At 39.0% G+C, this 26,811-nt stretch overlaps 1 protein-coding gene across 2 annotated transcripts in view; it reads right to left on the reverse strand.

The window, feature by feature from the left end:
- Positions 1 to 5,531: 5,531 nt before the first annotated feature.
- GPR149 (G protein-coupled receptor 149) overlaps positions 5,532 to 26,811 on the reverse strand; it is a 79,066-nt gene continuing 57,786 nt past the window's right edge. For both annotated transcript variants that reach the window (XM_089672638.1, XM_089672637.1), the window contains one exon: positions 5,532 to 10,937. In XM_089672638.1, coding sequence (XP_089528764.1) covers positions 10,368 to 10,937 — 570 coding nt within the window. In that variant the 3' untranslated portion in view covers positions 5,532 to 10,367. The remainder of the gene's footprint in view (positions 10,938 to 26,811) is intronic.

Genomic DNA, 26,811 nt, shown 5'->3' on the forward strand with positions numbered 1-26,811 from the left:
TACATATATGTAGTGGAGTGCAGGACCTTGGATCCTATGATGCTGTCAAAGGTGCAGTTGGGAGCCAATACACATAGGATTTTTGTCATATACTATTTGCAATTTCCATTACTGTGCCTCTTCAATGACAGTCTAATTCTATTCACTCCGCCACTTAAAGTAATGAGGCTGTGTACACACTTGTATTGCAAAGTACAATAGCAACTGGAATAGGATTGCTCTCATTGGGATAAACGCACTGCCCATATGAGCCAACTGCCTTCAAAGAGAATAGTTCAGTTAGCATTACTTTTCTTAAGCAGATTTGTACTCTCTCCTTAAGCAATTACCCTGACTATTCATGGCTATATAAATATACCTTGGCTTATAGTAGGTTTACTATAAAGCCTACAACCTAGAAACGTGGTGGTCAATTTGGTTAAAGTGAAGGTCTTAAATATGGTCCCTGACAGGTCCAGAGGGGCCCACACTAGCTTGACTTCAACCCCATAGAAAATCTGTGGGGTATTGTCAAGAAAAAGATGAGAGACAGCAGATTCAATAATGCAGATAAGCTGAAGGCCACATCAAAGCAACCTGGTCTGCATTAACACCATAGCAGTGCCACAGGCTGATTGCCTCCATGCTAAGCCACATTGATGCAGTAATTCATGAAAAAGGAGCCCTGACCAAGTATTGAGTGCATACTATACTGTACATGGACATACTTTTCAGTAAGCCAACATTTCTGTAATAAAAATCCTTTTTTGTATTGGTCTTATACAATATTAAATTTTTCTGAGATACCGAATTTTGGGTTTTCACTAGCTATAAGCCATAATCATCAAAATTAATAGAAGGAAATGCTTGAAATATATCACTCTGTGTGTAATGGATCTATATAATACACGAGTTTCACTTTTTGAACTGAATTACTGAAATAAATACTTTTTGATGATATTCTAATTTATTGAGATGCACCTGTACATATTTTTTAAGTGACAGCTGGCAGTTCTAGCTTTAAATTCACTAGAAGCCACCAGATGCTCAAGGAGGACAATGGCACAGTAGGCCGCACACTTAGGACACCAATAAAGAGTTACCTGTAATTATATATATATAGGGATTGATTTACTAAAACCAGAGAGTGCAAAATCTGGTGCAGCTGTGCACGGTAGCCAATCAGGTTCCAACTTCAGCTTGTTCAATTAAGCTTTGACAAACAAACTTGGGAGCTTATTGGTTTCTATGCTGAGCTGCACCAAATTTAGCACTTTTGAGTTTTAGTATATGAACCTCAAAATATCACTAAATATTTAGCTTTAATGAAGCACAAGTCTTTATTAGTCAGTATTATTTAAAGTATATTTGGTTTTTGCTTTTTTTCATATGATATTTTCTTTGGTTCTAATGGTTGTGGAGTGCACTGATGTGTGATATCTTATGAAGACATATTCTAAGGATTATATCTTTATAGCAATATTGTCACTTATGTCAATAAAGTAAAACAGAATTTTCCTAGCTGCATACATATGCGCTGCTTGCCCATCTGGTAGGACAGATAATACTTATTGTTTTTTCAACAGTAGTAATGTATGCCATATGTAGCACCCTCCAAAGTAGGTGCTAGGATTTGTATAGTTAGGTTAAGCATAGCTGTGTTTCTTAAAGTGCTACTAAACCCACAACAGTAAAATCAGTCTGTATATGCGGTAAAGCATGCTTGTTCTACTCACTGTGGAACCTAAGGGGTTAATCCTCTGCATTGTGTAAAAAGGCCATTTGATCCTGTTTTGTCTGCTACTCCTCTTGTTCAGATGTCCACCTGATAAGACAGACTGAACCCGTAGCCACAGGCACATGCTCAGTTTAGTGTGTATTGCTAGGGGGTTTGTTCGTGGGAGAGTGCATGTGATCAGCACAGGGCCAATCAGCACTGTCCAGGGGTTTTGCATCCTCCTAGAGTAGAAAGAAAACTCCTCCTGCAAGCTTTAACCAGTGCTCTGCTGAAGTCACAAGACTGCTGATGAGAAAAGGCATTTCGCAGTTCATATTTACTAAAATAATTGCATTTCCATATTCTGTGTACTGTGGGAGACCAAATATAGTGAATGCAGGGTCCTGGGTTTAGTAACAATTTAACAGAGAGACTGTTAGGATAATCTAGTTGGGCTCTCTGCTTAACAGAGTGCCATGATGGATTAGTCAGGTCTGTTCATGATGCTATGGAGCTGCTGAGTTTGCCTTGAGTTCTGCTCACCTTCAGGAAGCTACGGAAGCCTTCCAGAACCTGGGGTGTAACTAGGAAAAGGAGCAGCATGAATATGGATACAGCCCTGGACAATTGCAGGGGAGGACAATCTTATTGCATGCTGGGAGTGGTATTTATTTTCTTTGAGCACATGAGTTCGGTGTCTTTCCTGGGAGAAGATTGAACCGAGACAGGCTTGCCTCACCTGGCACTGGCTACCATGCGGGCCTCAGGTGGTCAACCTGAGGGCCTTAATTTAGAGAGAGTGACCCTGGCTCTACAGTATGTTGACTGAGGGAGCTGTCTGCCAAAGCTCTGTCCCAATGGAGGGTTTTGCTTGGAAGATTGGAAGGAAGCTACCATTCTGTCCCTGGGCCTTGTGAGTATGGACATTGAGGAATATGGGGACTCTGTGTGCTTGCTAACCCCTAAAAAGGAAAGGGAACACTGGCTAGTGTTCTGTAGAGCTTGTCCAACTGTTGCTACTGCATAGGACTTTGTTCATCTATGTTACTTTTGGGCTGTCGTAGTCTGTTGTAACTGGCTTGTACCTGAGGAGCTCAGCAAAAAATGGGACTTTGTTCTCTCTTAAACTACTTGTTGCTACAAACTAAAGAGAAGTCTGCTATCTAATTTCAGCCAGGACTTCAGTAGTGCTTAACTAAGAGATCAGCTAGATGTCCTCAGTGTGACTAGGTCTAATTTTGGATTATCCTACTACATTCCCCATTCCTAGTCCCAGTTCTACAATAAAACTTCAAAAACAAACATCCCCTAGACTGGTCATTGAAGACAATGAGCAAGTGTGTGTGTACCTGGCTGTGGAAAATACTTGGTGCCTTATGAAAGACATCTTACAAAAGGGCTGTCCTTGTTGCCCAGGTCAACCGATCAGGTTCCTTCGTACTTTCTCTTTCTGCACTAGAAATAGGGAAATGATTAAGTATAGTGTCCAAACTCTAAAGTGTAATTGTACTGATTGCAAATAAGCTCCTAAAGATAGGGCACTCTATGAAAAAATTAAAGTGTTACTAAACCTACAAAAGTAATATTAGTCTGTATATGCAGTAAATCATGTTTCTTATACTCACTGAGGAACCTAAGGGGTTAGTCATCCGCATTGTGTAAAAAGGCTGTTTTATCCTGTCTTCTCTGATTCTCCCCTTCTTTTACTGCCACCAATCTATCTGCCATAGTACAGAGCAGCAGTGGCAAGTCTGCTCTGTTTGGTGTGTATTGCTAAACAGTTTTTTTGGGGGAGGGTGCATGTGATCAGCACAGGGCCAATCAGCGCTGTCTGGTTAGAGTCAGGGGTCATGCAGCCTCATAGGACAGTCAGAGGAGAATGAAAACTCCTTCTAGAAGATTAACCAGTGCTCGGTCGGACACTGATAGAAGTCACAAGATTGCTATATACTGCTGATGAGAAAGGGTATTTAGCCGTTTATATTTACTAAGATAATTGCATTTCCATGGTTTGTGTACTGTGGAAGACCAGATAGAGTGAATGCAGGGTCCTGGGTTTTGTAACACTTTAACTTTGTCAAGGTAGTCTGCAGTAGTGTTCTACCTCCTGTTTCTCAGTATTGGTCAGAGAAGCCACCAATTACATTGAGAGGTCAATATCAAGACACAGGAGGGAGGAGAGTGTGGAGAAAATTGCAGGCTTCAAAGATAAATCTGTCTATGGGTATTAGATTGATGTTGGACTTACCTCCAACTTCAATAAAATAGTATTTTTTAAATTTTTTTATTATATCACTAGACAAATGCATGCAGCTGGCAGAGAAATCAAAAACTGTAACAGTGCTAGAAAAAAGCAAAACCATTAAAGTATATTTAAAGCCAACACTTTTGTATAGCAGTATTAAACCGCAAATCAAAAATGTAATATATTGCAGCTTACTGCTTACTCATTAGATGTGATGGCTACATTAGTAATGGTTAGGCTTTTTCCCCCTCTGTTTTCACCTGGTGATCTGGCCAGTAAAACTCCTCCTGTATTAGAGTGCCCCCCACTCTGGATGAAGGAGCACAGGGGGTATCTTTGTATGGAGGCCTGGAGGGTGAGGAGTGTACTAGCAGACTGAACTCCACCTAACATTTTATAAGCATTTACAGCAAACAGTTGTTTTTTTTCCTTTTGGGATAAAGGGTTTACACAAATAAATAAAAGCAGATCATTGTAAGCACCCCTGCCAGTGTGGAATGGTTTATCTCATCCCTGTAATTGACACATCTGCAAGAAAGCTTGTTCTGTTGAAAAACAACAGATCTACTGATCAGATCACCAGATGAAAATAGAAGAAAGCCTAAAAAATAGAACTAATGCACATCTAAGAATTGGTAAGCTGCAAAATAATAAATGGGTTTATTACCGCTTTAGGTTTTGTATAGAGTGGGAAATGGTTAAAACCCCTTTCAGTTTTTTTTTTATTTTTTCTGTGTCCAGTCAGATAGATTTCCCTTCACTTTCTGACCTAGAAAAAAACAGAAGAGAGCTTGAGAGAAACATTTCTCCAAAGTCAGGGAAATTGACCCTAAGACAGTTGTAACTGGAACAGACATCTCTATGGTAAGATATTCCCTCTATTCCTGCTTCAGTGACAACTGTATAATTTTGGGAATCCCTTTAATCCCCGTACACACGGGCCAAATAACAGGCAGTATCGGGACATTTGGCCCATGTGTACGGCAGCTAGTTCCGACAGCATCCCACCGAACATCCAGCTTCTGTTGAAGGGGCATGACCGAAAAAGGTCTGCTGATCCACATCCAATCAGCGCTCTCAGCCAATGGCTGAGAACGCTGAATGGTGTGTTTTGGCAGGGGCTACCCCCCTGTCAGAACACACAATCGCAGCAGGGAGATTGCTGCACCAACATCGGATTGTTAGTACAGGATCTCCTCTTTCGCTGTTCAGTTTTTTTTCTTTTGTTTAGCCTACTGGGTTTAACAAAAATAAAACTAATAGCGTGTACTAGGCTTTACTTTGTGAACCAGTGACAATGGTCATCAGTACAAATAGAAGAGGTGAATTTCCCAGCAGGAACATAGATAGCAATAATGCCCTAACTATATAACTATGTTCCACTAACTGTCTAATTACCGTATCTGTCTAGTTATGTAACTATCTATCTCACTATCTAAGTTCTAACTATCCTCCACCAAAATTCCTGAATAAAATATGTTTGCTTTAGACACACTATAAGATCTGTGATTTACAAAATATTTGCATTGTAGCATTGCTCATCAGTTGACATAACAGGCATCAAATATAACCACGTTTATGAAATGCACATACAATAAAGACATTTTTTTATCCTGGGAAATAAATTGACAGATCAATGCAACAACATGCAACATACTTCAATTATGACAATGTAGGATTATGGAGTGCTTTGTATAAATGTTTGAATCATTTTGTATCTATACCAAATAATTTTTTTACATTTCATAGCTTCACATAAAAGGAAATAAACACACCACACAAACTTTTTTTAGTGCAAACAATGGTGCTGATTTTTGAAAACTGGAGCAAAAGTAAAGCTCTTGCCCTTGTCAACCTACCAGGTGTCATAAATTTGGCAAGGTGTTTCACTGTTTGCTCTACATAACATATCAACTTCTGCATTCATAGAAACATAGAAAAGTGTCAGCTAAAAACCATTGAGTTGTCCATCGAGTTCGCCCATTTTTTTTTTTTATCTCGTTAACTTTTTTTTTTTTAGCATAGATCTATCCTTTTCCTAAGCATGTTTGAAGCTATTTACTCTTGACTGGCACACTACCTCTGCTGTACGTTTATTCCAAGCATCAACTACTCTTTCAATAAAATAATACTTTCTGAAATTTGTTTTGAACTTTCCTCCAGTTAGTTTAGGATCATGTCCCCGTGTTCTTGATTACGGTTTCCTGTTATAAATACTGCCCTCCTGAACCTTATACACCCCCTTGATGTATTTAAAGGTTTCAATCATGTCTCCCCTTTTCGTTCTTTCCTCCAGACTGTACATGCAGGGGTGTATTTACCACAAGGCAAACAAGGCATTTGCCTAGGGAGGCATTTTTCAGGGGGGCAGCACTACCCCTTGGAAGAAGGGATGGAAGAAGGGACACACATGGCATGATGACCTGGTGGGTTTCATAATGGTGTATATACAACCCGACCCTCATTCCTGGGCATGTCCAGAGCTGTGAAGGAAGGTTAGTGTCTTTCTCTCTCTCGCCATGGGGGGATGGTGGCTGGTGTATGGGGGGCAGTGGTAGTGGAAGGCTCTCTTGGGTGGGGATCTGGGGTGTTGTTGGTCAATGTCAGTCTCTCCCTGTGGGGGGGTTTGTGTTGCCTAGGACAGCACAAAACTTAAATACACCACTGTGTACATGTTATACATTTTCTTTGCTCATATTTTTAAGGGTGCCCCCATTATGCTATGTTTATCTAACTGTATCTATCACGTAAATTGAATTAGAGCATGAGCCATGCAATGATGTTTAATATGAAAATCCAAAATACTGGTGTTTTAAAAGGGAATTCAAGCCTAAATAAAACACCCTGGTGCACCCGGTCTCATTCTTCTCCACAATGTAAACACAAAGGGCTTACTGTGAGTTGCAGCTTAAAGAGGAGCTCTGGTCTTGTTGAAAGTCAGAAGCTACAGTGATTGTAGCTGCTGACTTTTATTTTTTTTGTAGCCTCCCTAGCGGCCTGATTATGTCAGTATTTCTGTGCTCAAAGAGGTACATTTTTTTGCATGGAAATGTGTATTTTTTTTATTGTAGGCCTGTAATTTTTTTGGAATAACTCACTGAAATCTGTCTGAACAAGAGTCTAGTAAACATCCCGGGTATGTTAAAATTTGAAAAACGAAATAATAAATTATAATTTAATAAATAATCATAAAAAATAATAATATAATAATAATACATTTAATTCAATAATATAATCAAACAAAAAACACTGACATTTTAAATATAGCGCCAAGTTCGCACATCACTGAGCTTAGTCGCAAAATCTTTTTCAGTGTCCGATGACGAATTTCCCCACGAATCATTATCACTCAATTCTGAAAGTGGTTCTCATTTACTATCACTGTTCTCTAGCTGGTCTAAAACTGCTTTTGACCTAAAGGCACACTTTTTGGATGCCATGGACATTTCTCAGTTTCCAGGCAGAAAGAACAGTAAAAATGTAGGCAGGGCACAGGGCAAAGCACTAGGGACAAAATGTATGTGAAATGGTTTGATACAGTAATGTTTTACTATGTCATTTTAGTGTATTTAGTGAATGTCACTTTTTCACATTTTTTAATTTTCCGCCGTTCCATCCCCGTACGTCCTGACGTCGCAGGGAACGGAACCCAGAAGACAGATGCCGGCATTGGCCGGAGGACATGGCCGGGGACGCTGCAGGATGGACATCGCGGGAGAGCAGGACAAGGTAAGTGAAGAAGAGATCCTGGAGCAGCACTGCAAAGTATTCCCGAGTGTAGCTCGGGGTTACCGCTTGTGGTGCTGAAACTTTACCCCGAGCTACACTCGGGAATACCTCCAGGGAGGTTAAATAAAATTACATTTACCAGCCCAGGGATCAAGTGCTGTCTTCACTCGAACAGGTTCATCTCCAGTCTTCGGGTCCTCATCACCACCATGTGGACTATGGAAAGTTGGCTATGACTTCCTGTTGACTCACAGCTGGCTTCTGACTGCACATGTGAGAGTCAAACTGCACTTTGTGAATGTTACTGAGGCCTCATTGGACCTGTGACATATCCCAGGAGCTTGTGGTCAGGGGGGAGCCAAACTTTTGCTCTGCCCACCTTGGCAAGCCAACTGAACGTGGCAGCAGGTTCCTGCCAAAACTAGGTACCCACTTCCTGAAAAGTGCAAAGGGGAAAGAGGAGGGTAAGTGGAACTTCTCTTTGCAGGTAAGGTTTTGTTTTAGATAATGTAATTGATGTTCTTTGACCCTTTCAATGTTTCATTACTCATACACATCTTAAAATGCATGTTTTTGTTTAAAAAGTGCCTAAAACCCCAAAATGATATATATGTTTTTTAAAGCAAAGGAAAGTAAAAAGATGGTAGGTGCAATATTAGTTTTTCTAAGCACAAAGACAACATAGGGAGATATTTTCTAAAACTGGAGCACTCAGAATCTGGTACAACTGTGCATGGCAGCCAATCAGCTTCTAACATCAGCGTGTTCAGTTAAGCTTTGACAATAATACCTGGAAGTTGATTGGTTTCTATGCAAAGCTGCACCAGATTTTTCACCTTCCAGTTTTAGTAAATCCCCCCAAATATCTCCAATTGTTTTGTAAAGATAATACTGTGTGAAGTAAATTAGTACCAAATATGTCAAGTCTTAAAATTGCATTCTCCAGAATAATGGCGAAAATCTATGATAGCCAAAATTATGCATTAGTGATACATTAAAGCCTTTATACTGTAGTCCATCAATTTAGAGTGGCTCATAAATGACAACCCTAAAATTATTCCTCTCACTCTGTCATTGCAGAAACAACATCTATATATACAATTCTCACCCTTGTCTTTGCGTGACTGCATTCTGAATAAAGTAATAAAGCAGACACCTATGGACAGCAGCCGTGTCAGTCTGGCAAGATGGTAGTATTAACTAGCAGATTTGACTAACCAATTGATGCTGAACTCCAGCTAACACTGCATAAGCAGTTACAGCAAATAGTTTTTTTTTCCTTTTGGGATAAAGGATGATCAATGTAAACACCCTTGTAAGAGTTCAGTAGTTTTTCTCAGCCCTCTAACTGCTACTTTGTCTGGACAGCTTGGTCTGGTAAAGGAAGTTGAACAATAACAGACTACTAGCTGGATTGCCAGGTGAAAATAAAGTAATTTAGCCATCAATTGGTAAGGCGTATTTTAATGAATTTTTGTTTTGGGGCTTAATACGGCTTTAAATTCCTATAGTGTAAAAACAGTAAAGTAGCATTCAATGTATATTCTCCATCAGCCTTTAACCTACAGAAAATGGTTGATCAGATCTCTGTCCACTGTTTCAGGATCCACTTAAAGATTATGTACACCCCACATTTTGTAATCCAGGTTTGTACCTGCTGTATCAGTACTTGTATGAAAAAGTATCCTGTTCTCTTTGTATTACTTCCTTTGTGTGAAATCCCTGGTGTTCCTGCCATTCCCTCTGCTTTCCTTTGAAAAACTGACCATGCTAGGCAGGAGAACACCCCATGGTCAGTTCTCTAGCTGTGCTGTGTAGTCAGAGTGTTCTCCTCTAGTGATCAAATTTGTCCTGACACCCCCTCCTCCTGTACAGCCTTCACTGGGAAGATCAGTGTCATTATTTGACACCACTCCCTTAATTTTTCCTAAATGTCTTTTGATGATTTCAACAAAAAATACTCCAAGGGAGTTGGAGAGTCAGAAGCAGGGAAGGAAAGAGGTGGTGTTGGTGGTGGTGGTGGGGGGGGGACAAGTTCAGATTAGATATAGCCTACATGATTACTGAACCCATGAAGATTGTAAGAACCTAAGCATATAAAGCATGTATATGTATATATATATATTATTTATATAGAAGAATAAGGTATTTTCTGAATTATGACACAGATTCCCATATTTAAAATATTTAACTTTTAACTTTTGTAAGACATTAATAGTGGGCTTTTAAAGAATTTCTTATTCTCAATAGGGAATGTACTGCAATCATTTGAGGATTAACACAAATGGCTCTAATACTAAGTCCTTATATAATATTTATTGAATGTTTGTTTCATTTGTACAATTAATATAAACTGTGTTTTGCAGTTGCCTAAACTTTAATTTTTTTAAACTGTACAACAACTGTGGCTCACATGCAGCAGAGGCAGTTGTCATGTATCCTACTGTCCAATGATGAGTTGTTCCTCTAATTTACGGTGTCACAGTATTGATATTGGTATACTCTATCTGGTATAGTAGAGAACACATATGAAGAAAACTGACATTGGAAGGCTCTACTACTGCAACAAAATTAAGTGCAAAGCTTGTACAAAGAAAATAAACATTTTGTTGTGTCTTTACTTGTATTGACAAAGATAAAGTTGTAGTTGGTGTAGTTATACCTATTGAAACATTATTATTATATATGTGGTATGTTTCAACTGTCCTCACAAGCTTCTTTTTTCCTGTAGACTTTGTTTAACAGCTGTATTTCCTCTTGATAGCTTTCTCTCTCCACATGTTGCCGCTTACTGTTTTGTCGGTGAGCCTCCACTGTGTCTGGAATAGAGATGTTTATATCACTGTCTGGATTATTAGTTGGAATGAAGAGGGAGTAGGAGGCAGATTCTCCCAGGTCGCAAGACACAAAGCGGTTCTCCTTGCGGGAGTAGCGCAGGGAAGGAGAACGAGCTTGAGTTGAGGATTGGCTTATATTGCTGATAATTGAGACAGTGTCCATGGCTTCTTCATTGTCACATATCTCAAGAACCTCTAGATGGATCTTCACATTTGTGTCTGGAAACTGAGTGGGAGAGTCTTCCTTGCTTGGCTCATGGCCCACACTTTTTGACCGATACACTTCTATCTTCTTTGAAGTAGGAGTAATCTTTTGACCTTCACTGCTTACTTCGTAAGTAGACAAAGAGAGGGTTTTACCAGTAGGTGCATGAAGTGACACTGTCCCTTGGAAAGCACATAATGGTATGGCCAATGCTCCTCCAGAGCGCTGCAAAAGAAAGTTGTTTTAATAACCAGCAATATACATTTGTTAAGCAGAATGCTAATGTTTAGTAAGATGTCAATTATAATCAATATTATGCAGTCTAGATGTTGAATGACCTACCAATCAATAGTTGGCTTACCTACAATTTCTCAGCTACAAACGGATTCTTTACGTTAAAACATGGTAACTGTTCATAAGTAAAGACATACAGTAGTTATTTTGGATATTCAGCCAACAGTGTTTTCCAATAATTTATTATTGAAAATTAGATGTAGCTTAAAAGAAGGAATAGCTATAGAAAATATATTTATTTTCATGTCTGGCACTCTACAATTGAAGCAGTTATCCACTTCTCTGGATACATTATTGACCTCACAGGTTTCCAGTGGGATGGGTGTCGCCAGATTTACCTTAGGCAACTGAGCAGTGGCATGATGCCACAAACCCAGCCAGATATCCTCAGATGAAGGATTTGGGGGAACATAGTAAGTAACCATTCTGAATAATTGAAGCAGATTACTATTGTATTATTATGGTAAAGTATATAAATGGTTGAAAGGTACAAACTGCTACTTTGCCATGTTTTTTTCCCTGCACCTAGTGCAGACATATATTTCATTCTCTGTCCATTATTCTGCGTGAAGGATGATTTGCAGAAGAAATGGTTGATAGCCATGGGAGTAAATCTATGGTATAGGAATGAAACACTGCTGCTCTGTTTTTTCTGTACTATGTTTTACTACCAAACTAGTGACCAAGGTTATGATATCTCTATGCCTCCTAAACAGCATTTTCAAGTGGGATATAGGTTGAAGGCTAAAAGAGCACTTACATAATAGTTGAAGTAGCTCTGGTTTTAGCTGCTTTCAGTATAGCTATCCTACTTCGGGTATATACCTTGTATAGTGTGAGAAAGAATTTCCACATCATTGCATAGCACACCTCAATTGTAATTAGCTATGCAGTACTTCAACTCAATTCAAATGGAGGCTGATGCGATCCTCTACCTGACTCAAGGGGATGTGAAACACATGTAGTAAACGGGTTTCTACCCTCTCCTCCTTGTAACAGCAAATTTTTGTTAATTGGTTGCAAGAACTTTTTGTACATCAGAAATTCAGGCAATGGAAAGAGCCCATTGCTGTTATCTACAGTAGTTACCACCTATGCTGCCTGGCAATCACAAGCGTGATGGTACCAATTTCTCCCCCTTGTACTGTTCTCCTCTTTTCATCATCCCACCTCGAAATCCTACTAACTCCCCCATTGAATTGTACAAGCTTAGCCATTAAAGTGAACAGGGCGAGCAGAGGGTTAATCTTCTTTCAAAAAAACGATCCATAATATGTGAAAGCAATTGTCCAATGAGTTGCAGCTTGCAAATCACCACAAAGTTTGGTATAAGCAGAAAGTGATCAAGATGTATACAGGGAATAAAAATTATAAGATAATTTGTTTTCATATGCTCTTTGGATCTTTACTGTATCTTGTTGCACTTGTTATTTATTTCCTCAATATATTTCATAATGAAGCTTTCAAGTGTTTAATTGAGATGTCAATTAAGTTAAAATTTCAACAGGTTTGTGTGCAAATTGAATAATTCAACAGCTTTGGGATATATAGTTGAAAAAAATCTGAACTTGAATTTATGCATCTTGTTAGTATTTGTTAGCTTGCTTTATGTGCCTAAAATGTGGTTCTAACAGACTGGGTAAAATTCAAACTAATTCGCAAACCGGCACAAGAGACCAGAAACATTGTTATCATGTCAAAATAATTTTTGCAGACTTCATGTTTCATTTTTTACACGGTGTGGATTTGTGCAGGGATATGTTATGTATTGCAAAGAGCAAGTCCACTGGAGAGAGGAGAATATCTTGAGCTGTTAGAAGTCCATCATTGTTACTGCATAACACTGTTCTCTGATTGTGTACTGGATTCACAGAAATGAAATGTTGATTTGCTATTTGGTTTATAGGTAGATTTCCCAGGGTGAAGAAAAAGAAAACACTCACTAAGACATAACATAACATATATAATGCTGCACAAACCACTTTGAAATGTAATGTTGTTTAAAATCACCCTTCCATTTCAATCTGCAGCAAGCTATGATTTTTTAAACTGCCAAAAATGTTCCATATTGATCTTCTTGCCACCATGGTAACAGTGCTCTGTGTACAAAGCATTTGCCTTTGGTAATACATTGGCTCTGTATATAGAGGGATGCTCTGGATACAATCTTTTTTCTTATTAGAATGCTGAGGTTGATCAATGATTGCAGATTGACTCTCACTTAGCACTCAATTGAAGGAAGTTTGCTAAAATCTTTGCACTGTTCATAAAAGTATTTTTATCCTTAACAAAAGTGGGACTTTACTTGAAGGGCCCAATGAAACCTATCCACTTTGGTGCTTTGCATCACACATGGTAATGGCCGTCAAAGCACCAAAGCAGACAAAAAAGATACTTTTTGAAAAGCAGTGCACCGCAGAACACAAACTGAATGACAGTGCAGGTGCACCAATGCATGTAATGTTACCAAACCAATATAATGGGACCTAAAGGTTTCCTAAAATCACACCCTAAATGTATCATAAATTCATGGCAAACGCTCCACTGCATCAGCACAAAAAGCCAAATTAAAATGTTACAACATATTAGATTAAAAACAGAGGTTTTTATTGCATGCATTTCAAATACATGTGAAACCACCTTGCCACATCAAGGCACCTCTGCAAAGTGTGGTGGTCTTTAATGTTGCATAAATCTTTATTTTTTTCAAGCAGATTTCACATGAGCAGTTCAATAAAGAATATAGAGTTTCTGCTACAGTGAAATTTCACTTACAGTGAAATAATTTTGCAACAGAAAGTATTAATGTCATGTGTTGCTGTTGGAAATATTCCCTTACTTCTTGTCTGGTGCAACTCTAATCTCTCTAATAAAGCCCCAGATAGCAGCAAAATCCTGATAGGGGTTTTAATAAATAAAGAAAACATTTTTTTTAGGCATACATTTTAAATAATACTATTAATTTACATGAAAATAACATACCTGCACTATACAGCTCACCATAATGAACAACATTTTCTTATGTGTGTGTTGTGGTGTAAGAAATTCTGAAGGACCCTCTGCACACTGGTATACCCTTTCAAGCAAACTATGCAATAAATAGGGATATTTAGTTCACACATATTGCAATACATGCTTAAGCTGGCCAACTGCATCAAAGTAATCCCTCTATGGCCAGTCCTACTCTGCCCTGCCTACGCAAGTGCTACTGTGGACACAATGCTGGCATAGGGGAAAAGACACAATGGGGAGAGCTACAAGGTTCAGGTCTGGCTACTGACACAACAAACAAGAGATCCCTGTGCTCAAATCCATACAGCTAGTGCATGCATTTATCCATCAGGTGCTAAAGGGGTGTAACCACATTAACTCTAGAAATTCTGAAGGACCCTCTGCACACTGGTATATACCCTTTCAAGCAAACTATGCAATAAATAGGGATATTTAGTTCACACATGTTGCAATACATGCTTAAATGCATGCACTAGCTGTATGGATTTGAGCACAGGGATCTCTTGTTTGTTGTGTTGTGGTGTAAGGTCCCTTTCACACAGATGATCGGATCAGGTCTGCCTGCTAGTTTTTCAGCTAGACCTGATCAGATGGTTCATGTATCCCTATGCTCTACACCACCTACTTCCATTCCAATCTGGTCCGCTAAAAAAAAAACACAAGGGGATCAGGTCGAATGGCAGTTGGGTGTAAATGGACAGCAAACCCATTTACTCCTGGCCTCTGTGTGAACATGGATCTGTCATCCGCCTGATCTGCTAAGCTCACCAGGGGATCAGTGGACAGATCCCCTGCTGAGCAAATCGGATTCTGCCCCATGTGAAAGGGGTCTTATATAGTGCAAGTGCACTTTTTTCTTTCTTTCTTTTTTTCTTTTTATACTATACAGGTAAAACTCGAAAAATTAGAATATTGTGCAAAAGTTCATTTATTTCAGTAATGCAACTTAAAAGGTGAAACTAATATATGAGATAGACTCATTAGATGCAAAGCAAGATAGTTCAAGCCATGATTTGTCATAATTGTGATGATTATGGCTTATAGCTCATGAAAACCCCAAATCCACAATCTCAGAAAATTAGAATATTACATGCAATCAATAAAACAAGGATTGTACATAGAACAATATCGGACCTCTGAAAAGTATAAGCATACATATGTACTCAGTACTTGGTTTGGGCCCCTTTTGCAGCAAGTCCTGCTGAAAAATGAAGTCAGCATCCCCATAAAGCTCGTCTGCGGAAGGAAGCATGAAGTGCTCCAAAATCTCCTGGTAGACGGCTGCATTGACCCTGGACTTAATGAAGCACAGTGGACCAACACCAGCAGATGACATGGCTCCCCAAATCAACACAGACTGTGGAAACTTCACACTGGACTTCAAGCATCTTGCAGTGCGTTCCTCTCCATTCTTCCTCCATACTCTGGGTCCTTGGTTTCCAAATGACATGCAGAAGTTGCTCTCATCAGAAAAGAGGACTTTGGACCACTGAGCAACAGACCAGGTCTGTTTTTCTTTAGCCCAGGTAAGACGCTTCTGACGTTTGTTGTTCAGGAGTGGCTTGACAAGAGGATTACGACATTTGAAGCCCATGTCCAGGATCCGTCTGTGTGTGGTGGCTCTTGATGCACTGACTCCAGCCTCAGTCCACTCCTTGTGAAAGTCCCCAACACTTTTGAATGGCCTTTTTTTGACAATCCTCTCCAGGCTGCGGTCATCCCTGCTGCTTGTGCACCTTTTTCTTCCACACTTTTCCCTTCCACATAACTTTGTATTAATGTGCTTTGATACAGCACTTTGGGAACATCCAGCTTCTTTTGCAATTACCTTTTGAGGCTTTCTCTCCTTATGGAGGGTGTCAATGATGGTTTTCTGCACAACTGTCAGGTCAGCAGTCTTTCCCATGATTGTGATTCCTACTGAACCAGACTGAGAGACCATTTAAAGGCTCAGGATCCCTTTGCAGGTGTTATGGCTTAATTAGCTGATTAGAGTGGGACACTTTGATCCTAGAATATTGCACCTTTTCACAATATTCTAATTTTCTGAGATTGTGGATTTGGGGTTTTCATGAACTGTAAGCCATAATCATCACAATTATGAAAAATCATGGCTTGAACTATCTTGCTTTGCATGTAATGAGTCTATCTCATATATTCATTTCACCTTTTAAGTTGCATTACTGAAATAAATGAACTTTTGCACGATATTCTAATTTTTTTAGTTTCACCTGTATGTGTGCAATGGAGTACTTTTCAAAATGAATAACATCACAAAGCAAATGTATTAATCCAGCTTTAAGCCATTTCACTAAAATGTAACCATCAGCTGCAGCCATAGCAATGTAATAATTCATCCCAACACTGGCCACTATCAATTTTGACATGCAAGTATAAAAAAAAAAAATTAAAGTGGTTGTAAAGCCTGACATTAGTCCAGCAATGTGCGTGAGACCAGTGACACTACCGGGTCTCTCCCTCTTTATTGGCTGGGACACAGTAGAATCCGATTTGGTCAGCAGGGGATCTGTCCACTGATCCCCTGGTGAGCTGAGCAGAGCAGGCGGATGACAGATCCATTGTTCCTACTGCTGCTAATCACAGCCAGTGATGAGGGAACAGGGAAGAGGGGCCAAGCTGCACACTGTGAGTCTTATGGACATACAGAGGTGGCTCGGGAATGAGCACGCACAGGTGCCCCCAGAGCAGGTGGGAGGAGCCAGGAGTGCCGACAGGGGACCCAAGAAGAGGAGGATCGAGACTGCTCTGTGCAAAGCCATTACACAGAGCAGGTAAGTATAACGTGTTATTTCCAAAATATAAAAAGTGTACCTTTTAATGTAAAAAAAATACAAAATACTATAATTACATATATTAAAGCACAGCCCAGGAGTGCATTTTTTAAAGATTTAGAATTCATTCTGAACAACTACATCTTTGTGACATCACCAGCTCCTAGGCTAAAGGGCAGGAAGCACAAGGCTGTAGCAGGAGGCTTTTAATATGTATAGTTAATTTGCATACAAATCTAGTGATGAGGGAAATTAACAGTACTGCAAAGTTTATTTGTTGATGAAGATTTCCAATATTTATAATACAATATTTTTCAATATAATGTAGTTGTAACCTAAATATTGGTCTTATCTGCCTGGAGTTTAGCTTTAATAGGTAGTATATTCATTGACCACAATTTCTGCCACCTCAGCGGAGCAGGACTTTTGCTGTGCCTTTGTTGTAAGAATATGGCATATTTTCTCTCTTTCTGTGCAGTGCAACCTTCAGATCTATGTATCTTACATGTAATTTTTTCAAGCAACAAAAGCACTATGAAGAGTGATTTTGTAGCTGCTGGAAATTGTCTCTACAAAATTGCCAAAAGCACCATGAAGAGTGATTTTGTAGCTGCTTGAAATTGCTTCTACAAAATCTCCAGTATGACGTCGGCCCAATTAAGAAAAAAACTATGCACATTAAACGGTCACCCAGTGTTCACCATAATAAGTCACATTTCTAACTTTGCCACAGATGAAATAAGTCCTTATCTGCTTTAGTTGGATATTGATTTGACTTGTTGCCTACAGCTGCTTTTTTAGAATCCTTCCATTTATCTATTGACTCATTAAATTATACCTATACAGATATCTTCACTTAAAGCAATCTTTCCCAGAAAATGATTGTTCTGCAGAAACGGGTCACTTTGTAAATCCAGATAACATAAATGTCTGGCTATTACCTGCAAATCCCAATGTGTCTAGGCATTGTGCTAGTGTAATTTCTTGATCAGCCTGCAGCCTGCTCCAATCGTTTCATTTTGATAAAGAGTCACAGAGGAGAAACTTTCATCTGTATGCAGTCTCTGTTGCTCCTAAGCCTTGTACTTTAAATGAATCATATCATATACTCTTGAATTCACTTTGGACTTTGGTTGCAAACATTAGTATTATGTCACCCCAGTGTTTTCTTCCACTTTCTCTCAATCAATGTGACAGTCTGTCTGGAATAGCTTTCAGCTATTATGTCCTTTAGAAACTAGGACACAATTTTCACTTATGGGACACATTTATCAGTGCATTAACCGTTAACAAGCTCAGCATTACTGCATTTTGGCAAATGTTAAATCATAGAAACAGCGGCATAACAACAGGGCCTGGGGTGGAAGGGGATCCTAATAACCAATTCAAGTCCGGACACTTTTACCCCCTTCCAGTTCAGGCCAATTTTCAGCTTTCAATGCTATCACACTTTGAATGACAATTGCGCGGTCATGCAACACTGTAGCCTATGAATTTTTTAGCATTGTTTTGAGACAGATACAACTTTATTTTGGTGGTATTTATTCACCACTGGGATTTGTATTTTTTTGCTATATAAATTTAAAATCCCAAAATTTTGAAAAAAGTGTTTTTCTTATAAAATGTATTCAGCTATTCTTTTAGTAAAAATAAAATAACCCACTTTTTTTTTTTACATTTTTTTACATTTCAATTTTTTTTTTATATATATATTTTTTTTATATTATTATTTATGTTTTTTTTTTAACATACTGTCACCATAGCAGTACAGTGTCAACATCGTGACAGTGTACTACTTGTGGGGGGTTATGAAGATTTTTTTTTCTTTTTTTACACTGATTACTTTTACACCCATAAAGGCTGTAAAAGCAATAATTTCTCCTTTCTGGCTGCATTCTTGAAGCCATTGAGAAATACTGTGTGAGCTGTGATTGGTCACAGCTTGTAACATGGTACAAGGCTGTTGTGAATAGCCTTGTACCATGTGACCTCTGTGATCATTCACAGATTTCACACGTAGTAAGCAATGTGATGTCAGGAAGTAACATCTTGTTTACTACTGTTCATGTGATCACTGATTGGCCAATCAGTGATCACATGAATCGGGACTTCACACAGAGGTCTCCGGACACAGCGGGCACCAATCGCGGTGCCGTGCGCTCCCAGGGAGCATGAGCAAGCACAAATTTACCTTCTGAATTCATAACACTGGAGCTGGGATGGCATCAAGATTTATAGGCTGGGCACATATGTATCCAAATATTATTTAAAAAAGAAAAACTATGTTGTAAATTAGAGGAACTTGACCTTTTCCAAGGAAGAAGAAATTAAATATAATGCAAATAGCTATACACTATGTCCCTGGTATTTGGTTCTCCTTATTGCAGGTCTCTGGCTAAAATTATAAGTTGCCTTTAACCACTTCAATATCGGGCACTATTACCCCCTTCCTGCCAAGGCCATTTTTTCAGGTTTCAGCGCTCTCACATTTTGAATTACAATTGCACGGTCATGCAACACTGTACCCAAACTAAAATTTTATAATTTTGTTTACACAACTAGAGCTTTCTTTTGGTGGTATTTAATCACCACTGGGGTTTTTATTTTTTTGCTAAATTAACACAAAAAGACCAAACATTTTGAATAAAAAACAAGTTTTTCTTTGTTTCTGTTATAAATGTTTGCAAATAAATAATTGTTCTTCATAAATTTAGGTCAAGATGTATTCTGCTACATTTCTTTGGAGAAAATAACCCAAATCAGTGTTTATTATTTAATCTGTAGGAAAGTTATAGAGTTCACAAACTATGGGATATATCTGAAAATTGACCAATCCTAAAGTACTGACAGCCAATCTAATTTCTTGAGGCCCAAAAATGTCAGAACAGAACAGATATCCCCCAAATGACCCCTTTTTGCAAAGTAGACAGTCCGACGTACTTCATAAGAGGCATGGCAAATTTTTTGAAGTTTTTGGCATAATTTTTCGGAAAATGAAAAAATTAAAAAAATTATTTTCACAATTTTTTATTTTACATACTGTCACCAGTGCAGTACAGCATCAGCATATAACTGGCATGGCGGTGATCAGGGACACTGACTGGTGACAGTACGAAAAATAAAAGATATATTGTTTTCAATTTTGTTTAATTTTTTTTTATTTTTTTTTTTACATTTTTATTCTTTTTTTAAGATTTTTTTTCATATTGCACTATGACCAAACTAATATAATGTTACCATAGTAACATTGTACTACTTTGGGGAAGTGAGCAGTATTTTTTTTTTTTACACATATTGATTGATTATAGCAAAGAATTTCTTTGCTATAAGCAAGCATTTAATTGAATGAAAATGATTCATTCAGGTTTTTTTGTTGTAATTAGCTGTGATTGGCCACGGCTAATCACATGACACAGATGGGCTGTGATTGGCCTAGCCTGTGCATGTGATCACTGTGACCATTCACAGCTAGACACACTTGTATACAATGGATGGCATGAAAAGAAGCCATCCATTGTATACAACTGTCATATGACCTGCTGTGATTGGTCACAGCAGGTCACATGGTTCTGGCAAATGGGGCCTATACACAGATCTGTCATAAGCAGTGTCCGAAGTACATGGCAGCTGACAGATCTCGCCACAGCACAGCCCTGTGGGCACGTGCAAAGTACGATCTGGGAAGGACGCCATATGGCGTCCTCCCGGAGGTACGAAGTGTTCGCCAGGCCGCCATATGACCCTAAGCCTGGCGGCAAGTGGTTAAAATAAATAGCAAGTTACCTTAAGTGAACATAAAGTGAAACACACAGAGTGTTTGCTCTGCTTCTACTCTCACATCCTGTATATTTTTTAGAGGGACAATGGGACCTCTGGCTTTTGTCATTTTAGCAGCCAAGAGCCACACGTCTTTGTGGCCATTGGTATGGGCAGTTGACAATTTTCTTTCAAAATCATTTTTTTATTTTCTAAGGTCAAGTTTATGCATGCAAAGGATCTCAAGGGATGTTGGGAGAAAATCACCACTTCTGTCCGGTTTAAACTTCACTGATCATAGCAACTGGTTAAATATTTGCTTATATTTTCTAACTTCAGAAACATGATAGCATTTGAGTCCTAAGAGAAACATGCACGGGTGAGTCTATAGCACCTTGCTAAGGAGGTATCTGATAGAAGGGAGAGTGGACATTGCCAGCAGGAGACTGCCAAATAGGAGGATTTGCAAATATCATTGCACAGAGTAGATAAGTATACCAACTTTTTTATTTGAATAGAAAAAGTATCCTTTGGTTTCACTTTAAGGCTTTAAGACTATCTAACTTGGTTGATTTTAGCAACAGTTAAATCATGGCAAAATCTTAGTTTTTATGGAAAAAGGTATATCATATATAGTTATGATTTATTAAATGGGCTAGGCTCGTTACAATATTGATTTTTAAAACAAAGGTGCAGTTGTCAACTTAAATGATACATTTTATAAGCCTTTTAATAAATGTGCTAGTCATGGAGATTACTGTTGGTACAAAGTGTCGGTCTTTACTGTCTCAGAAAGCAGTAGTATATGCAAACCGTTACCCAAATCATTTTGAAAATGGTAACAGAAAATCTCTCCAAAGCAAGGGAATATCCCCTCTTATCCCCTCTTAGATAAGTGTCTTCTTAGCACTTTGCTAAGGAAAAATTGTTTCTAATTGCTAATCTATTAGTCAAATTAAAATGGAATTCAGAATAAGTAGATCAAAATATACAATGAACGTAAGGATTATTAGTTTTATTTATGTATTACTGTATTTGAGTCTGACTCACCTGCAGTCAGTTTTGCAAAGTGCTCTACATGCTACTACTTTTCAGAGCCAATGCTTTCAGCATTCTTTGAAACATGTGTGACCCCTACCCCAATTTTCTGTACTTGTTTATTATTAATAACCTCTCTGCCGCTACATTTTCATTAATAATTTTTAGATTTTACCACTCTTCACAGAAAACATTTTTTCCTGTCATGTGGGCTGAGGCTTTTAAATAAGCTGCCACAATGAACACCTTTTAAAAACTATTTTACCAGCATTAAACTATGTAAAAAAAAGTGAATTGTAATGCTGGGTGTCATTCAACCATGAAGATGACCAGTGGAGGAAGTAATATAGCAGTTGTAAATGTATAGGTTGAGAGAGACATGAAACAATTACTTCGAATTGGGCTTTAAATTTAAAAATGTTATACATTTTTGATAATATTAACCCCTTGATGCCAACGTAACACAAATATGCGGCTTCACAGAACTGGGCTATTTTCCGTGGGGCTGCATATTTGCGTACCTGTCTTTCTGCTGGGAGTGTGCCCCCTTGTTTTTTTTTCTCTTTATGAATGGAGGAGAGAGATACATTGTATCTCTCTAACTGCTGGCATAGAGGGAAAAAATATTAGTAAAAAAAAAAAAAGATAAATAAATAGATATAAAAAATAAAATAACAAATAAAGAAAAAATACCTGGATCAAGGTTTGATCTAGTTCAGTGCCAGGGTAAGTGTTTGGGTCAAGGTCAGAGTCAAAGGTCAAGGTCAAAAGGTCAGGGTCAAAGGTCAGGATTTATAAAGAAAATTGGCGTCAGTGTGTTTTAGGTAAAAAAAAACCAAAATGTGCACTATTGTTTCTGGGCTTTACTACGGGTACAAACAACAAATAACATACACATAAATGGTATTGCTGCGATCGTCAAGAGCTGGAGAATTTATTGTGGGTTGTTCTTTGGTGGTAGGTTATGGTAGTAACAAGAAACACACAGCTAAATTTAAAAAAAAAAATTTAGTTTTACTATTTTGGGCCAGTTATCCTTTGATAATAAAAAAAAATCAGGTGATTTCCATTGCCATTTACCATCAAATGAAAGTCCAATTAGTCCTGAAAAAACAAGGTATAATTCATCTGGATGTACAAAGTAGTTGTGATGATATATGCGGTTTTACTAACACATGCCAACCCTGCAAAATTGTGTTTAGGCATTTAGATTTGTTTTACCCTTCGGCATGAAGGGGTAATTAATATTGTGCTATATTTGGTAGTTATTGCAGGATATCCTTGCTTGCCATAACTCCTGAGAACTGTCTTGTTTAGCTTGACTAAAGGCAAGCAATTATCCTCCAGGAGCATTCTCTGCACCGTTGAAATCTGGGTTGTGGGCAACCAAGAGATAAAGTGTAGCCAGCTGGAGGAGCTGGCTGAGCTTCCTATGCCTGCTCTCATCCCCCTTCCCCTGCTGTTAACAGTGCAGAGCCGGGACTGCTGTGTGCTCTCAGCCCTCACTTCTCTGATGCAGCTTCCCTCCACTGTAATCAGAGCGGCTCTGTGAGAGATTCCCCCGTTCACTCCTTTACCTTCCCTCCTGCAGTGACAGAGATCCAATCAACAGTTGAGAACACATTGCACAGGAGCCACTAAGGATTATGGGAAATGTAGTCCTAAAGGGGCGCTTTACAATACAAGTGTTTGGGCTGCAGAACTACAAGGCCTCTTGGGTGTGGGGACCTGGAGCAGTGCTGACCCATCACTGGGGTGTCTGCGCCCACACCAGGGACCAAAGGACTGAAACACTGAGAGTTCTCCTGCCATGCCAGAACCCAAGCCTGCAGGAACCTGTTGTCATATGTGCCTACAGCCAAGGGGAGCCAGTGAGGAACTAGTCATGAGGACTGGGACTTCTGGCACAGCTGATCACCAGGCATATGAGACCAGGCCAGTCACCTGTCAGAAGTGGTGAGGTGAGCGGAAATACAAACATAATCCCTTGCTACACACACACAGTTGATGAAACAGAGAGTGCTCTTTACTTAGCAGCCCGTCGGCCATTTAATTACACACTCTTAAAGGGACAGCTCTATGTGCACCACCCCACAGAAGGGCCCCCACAAAAGCCAGCCAACACTTCGTCAGGGTATTGGGGCTGCATCCATAGTGTGCACACAAGTACCCTTTCCTTTTTCTGGGTTAGTTGAGGCTGATACTTTAACCCTGTTTGCACTGGTTATAACTTGATTGAACATTGCTATAGTTCAGTTGAACTACATCTTATGGGTTAGTGTTCACTTTACCTAATATGGCATCTTTGAATTTGCCTGTTGACTCATTTATGATTTGCTTACGTGCATTGCCTTTATACATCTGTTTAATCTACCATCGGTTGCTTGTGGTCTATTTATGTGTTCCATTATAGAATGATAGCATACCAAAGCTAAGTCACTGAGGTGTGGGCAGCCTCCAACCTACAACCAGGTGTGTCAATGGGGACCAAGCAGCTTTAGGAGTCATGGCAGAGCAGAGAACCCACCATCACCAGTGGTTCCTGCATGAGTAAGCACTACACATGGGAAAACCATATTGACATACCTGAGAACTTTCCAAATTTCAGCTGGAGACTTTGAGTAATTAAAAAGATTCTTGGGTCTCAAGACCACTAAATTTTCTTGCTGGCTCTGGCACAGAAGTACTACCCATCTGCTAAATGTACAGTTTCACAGTGTGACACAAAATAGTATTTCCTTCAATACAGTCTACTCACAGCTGCTCCACCTTCCAACTGCTCAAAGGCACCATAAACACACAGTACCCTGCCCAAGATTGCTGCCTACAGTCACTTACTTGTACTCCTGCTTGATGATCAGCTCCTTCCTTTCAGCCTGTTCTGCCCCACTTGCAGAGCAGTTTAACAAGGCTGGAGGTACAGTAAATGGCAGCAGCTGCAGAACAGCATACTGCCTGAGAGAAGCAGCTGTTTGGCTGTGGGAAGGGGTAACAAGAGTGACATGGAGAGAAGATGTAGGTTATGATGGGGCTGCAGATAAGAATCAAATAATTTCATAATGTAATGCTAATAAAATACTATATAATTTAATAAATCGTTTTCAAATGATGCACTGTTAGCCCCATATTTTGCAGAGTTACATTATGTGTGCTGCTATTAAACCATTGCTCAATTTCACCATGGTTCAGCGAGTACATCATGGTTAGCCCCTTCCCTTGGGGTGCCACTCTCTCCACCAGGGGCAGACTGACAAGTCATGGGGCCCCCGGGCGATAGGGGATCATGGGGCCCCTGTGTCCTTGCCCAAACTCAAAAAAGCCTATGAAAAAGGTACCAGGAGCATCTCATGGGGCCCCCTAGTGACCCCGGGCCCTCGGGCGGTGCCCAAGCTTCCAAATGGTTAGTCCGGCCCTGCTCTCCACTTCAATCTCAGGCTCATCAATTTTGGAAAGTTCCAAGGTGTGTATATCAGCAAAGTAATTTGCAGGCTTACCATTTCATTGATACATGCAAACAGATATATAGCCAGTTTGTTACCTGCCAACAAATATGCATTTTAGTCTTTTCAGGCTTGAGATTTATGCTGCTCTGTTAGACATCATAGCCAGGTTGGTGACTTGCATTTACTCTGCTGCAGTGAAGCAATACGGTTTGGACAATTACTTGTCTCAGGTGATTGGATAGTGAAGTGGGAGCAAAAGACCAACAAGGTTACCTCTCTTCTCTAACACCCTGTCAGCATGTTCCTTGTTAGTATATGTGCAGCCTGTAGAGATTTACTGGCTTCTAGTGCTGCAGGATTACAGGAAGTTGATTTCAAGACAAATTCAGGGATTTACAAGAGTTCAATTTAAAAATACAATGCATTAATTGATGTTATCTTATCATTTCCAGGAGTTCAGCTTTAACATAGTCTGCCAGAATGGGAAATGGTAGTGCTAGGTTTTGTATTATTTGAAAAAAAAAATACATTATTATCTAAATATAGCTGTCATAATTACCTGCTTATATTAGCCTCCTCTCAGTAGCATGGAGATTGTGAGAGTCAGGATTCTGAGACATTCAGGGCTCTACTGCTCTCTACAATGCTATTTGTCTTATTCCATGAACATGCGAGACTTGTAGGAGAGATCACAGAGACAACCTCCTTAGTAGACTGCTTTTCCTTCATTCCTCACCACTTTACCTCATCTACAGCGGCCCTATATATGTTTTGAAGTGTGTATTTAGCTGTCTGCAGTTCACCTAAACTCCCTTGTAGCATCAATATAAAAACATCTGTACCAAAGCATCAGAACAGCTTTTCAGATGGAATATTTCTGTCACACCTCTTGACTACAGATGGCGGTGGTTTACTTTTAAATTACACACTCTTCACACTCTTAGCAAAAAAGATCACTAGAGAATTGCCTTAGATGCAATAAACCATATAATTTAATAATATGCCTTCATACTATTGGGTACTCCACATTTGCAATACCAAAAATGTATTTACTGTGTATTGTACTTATCAACTTCAGAATGTTAATTGTGTAAACCAATATATTTTTTATCATTTGTATTGTTATATGGTGATCTACATTGTTCCTACTTTTGGCTAAAGCACAAAAAATTCTAGTGATAGAAATACATTTTCAAATTTAGGGTATTGAGGTTTTAGGTATGCAGGTAGACATACAGTTGTGTTCAAAATAATAGCAGTCAGACATCACTAACCTGATCAATCACTGTTTTTGGTAGAAATGATATTTCTACATGGCAAATAATTTACTAGCAGGTGTAGTAGGGTAATAGAAATCCAACAGACCCAACAGTCATGACATGCATGCTGCTGATTCTGTGTAATTGAATCACTAATTGAAAGGGGCATGTTCAAAATAATAACAGTGTGGAGTTCTATTAGTGAGGTCATTCATTCTTTGAAAAACAGGTGGCAATTATTGCCCTTATTTAAGGAAGGAAGGCAGCAAATGTTGTTCATGCTGGTTACAGTGCATTTCTCTCTGAAATTCTGAGGAAAATGGGTCGTTCCTGACATTGTTCAGAACAGCGTACCTTGATTAAAAAGTTGATTGGAGAGGGGAAAACATATAAAGAAGTGCAGAAAATGATAGGCTGCTCAGCTAAAATGATCGCAAATGCTTTAAAATGGCAACCAAAACCTGAAAGATGTGAAAGAAAGCGAAAAACTACCATCTGAATGGAT

This window comes from Staurois parvus, unplaced genomic scaffold (assembly GCF_062004578.1).
Source record: "Staurois parvus isolate SC_StPar_1 unplaced genomic scaffold, SC_StPar_1.0 ptg000131l, whole genome shotgun sequence".
Taxonomy (NCBI): Eukaryota; Metazoa; Chordata; class Amphibia; order Anura; family Ranidae; genus Staurois; species Staurois parvus.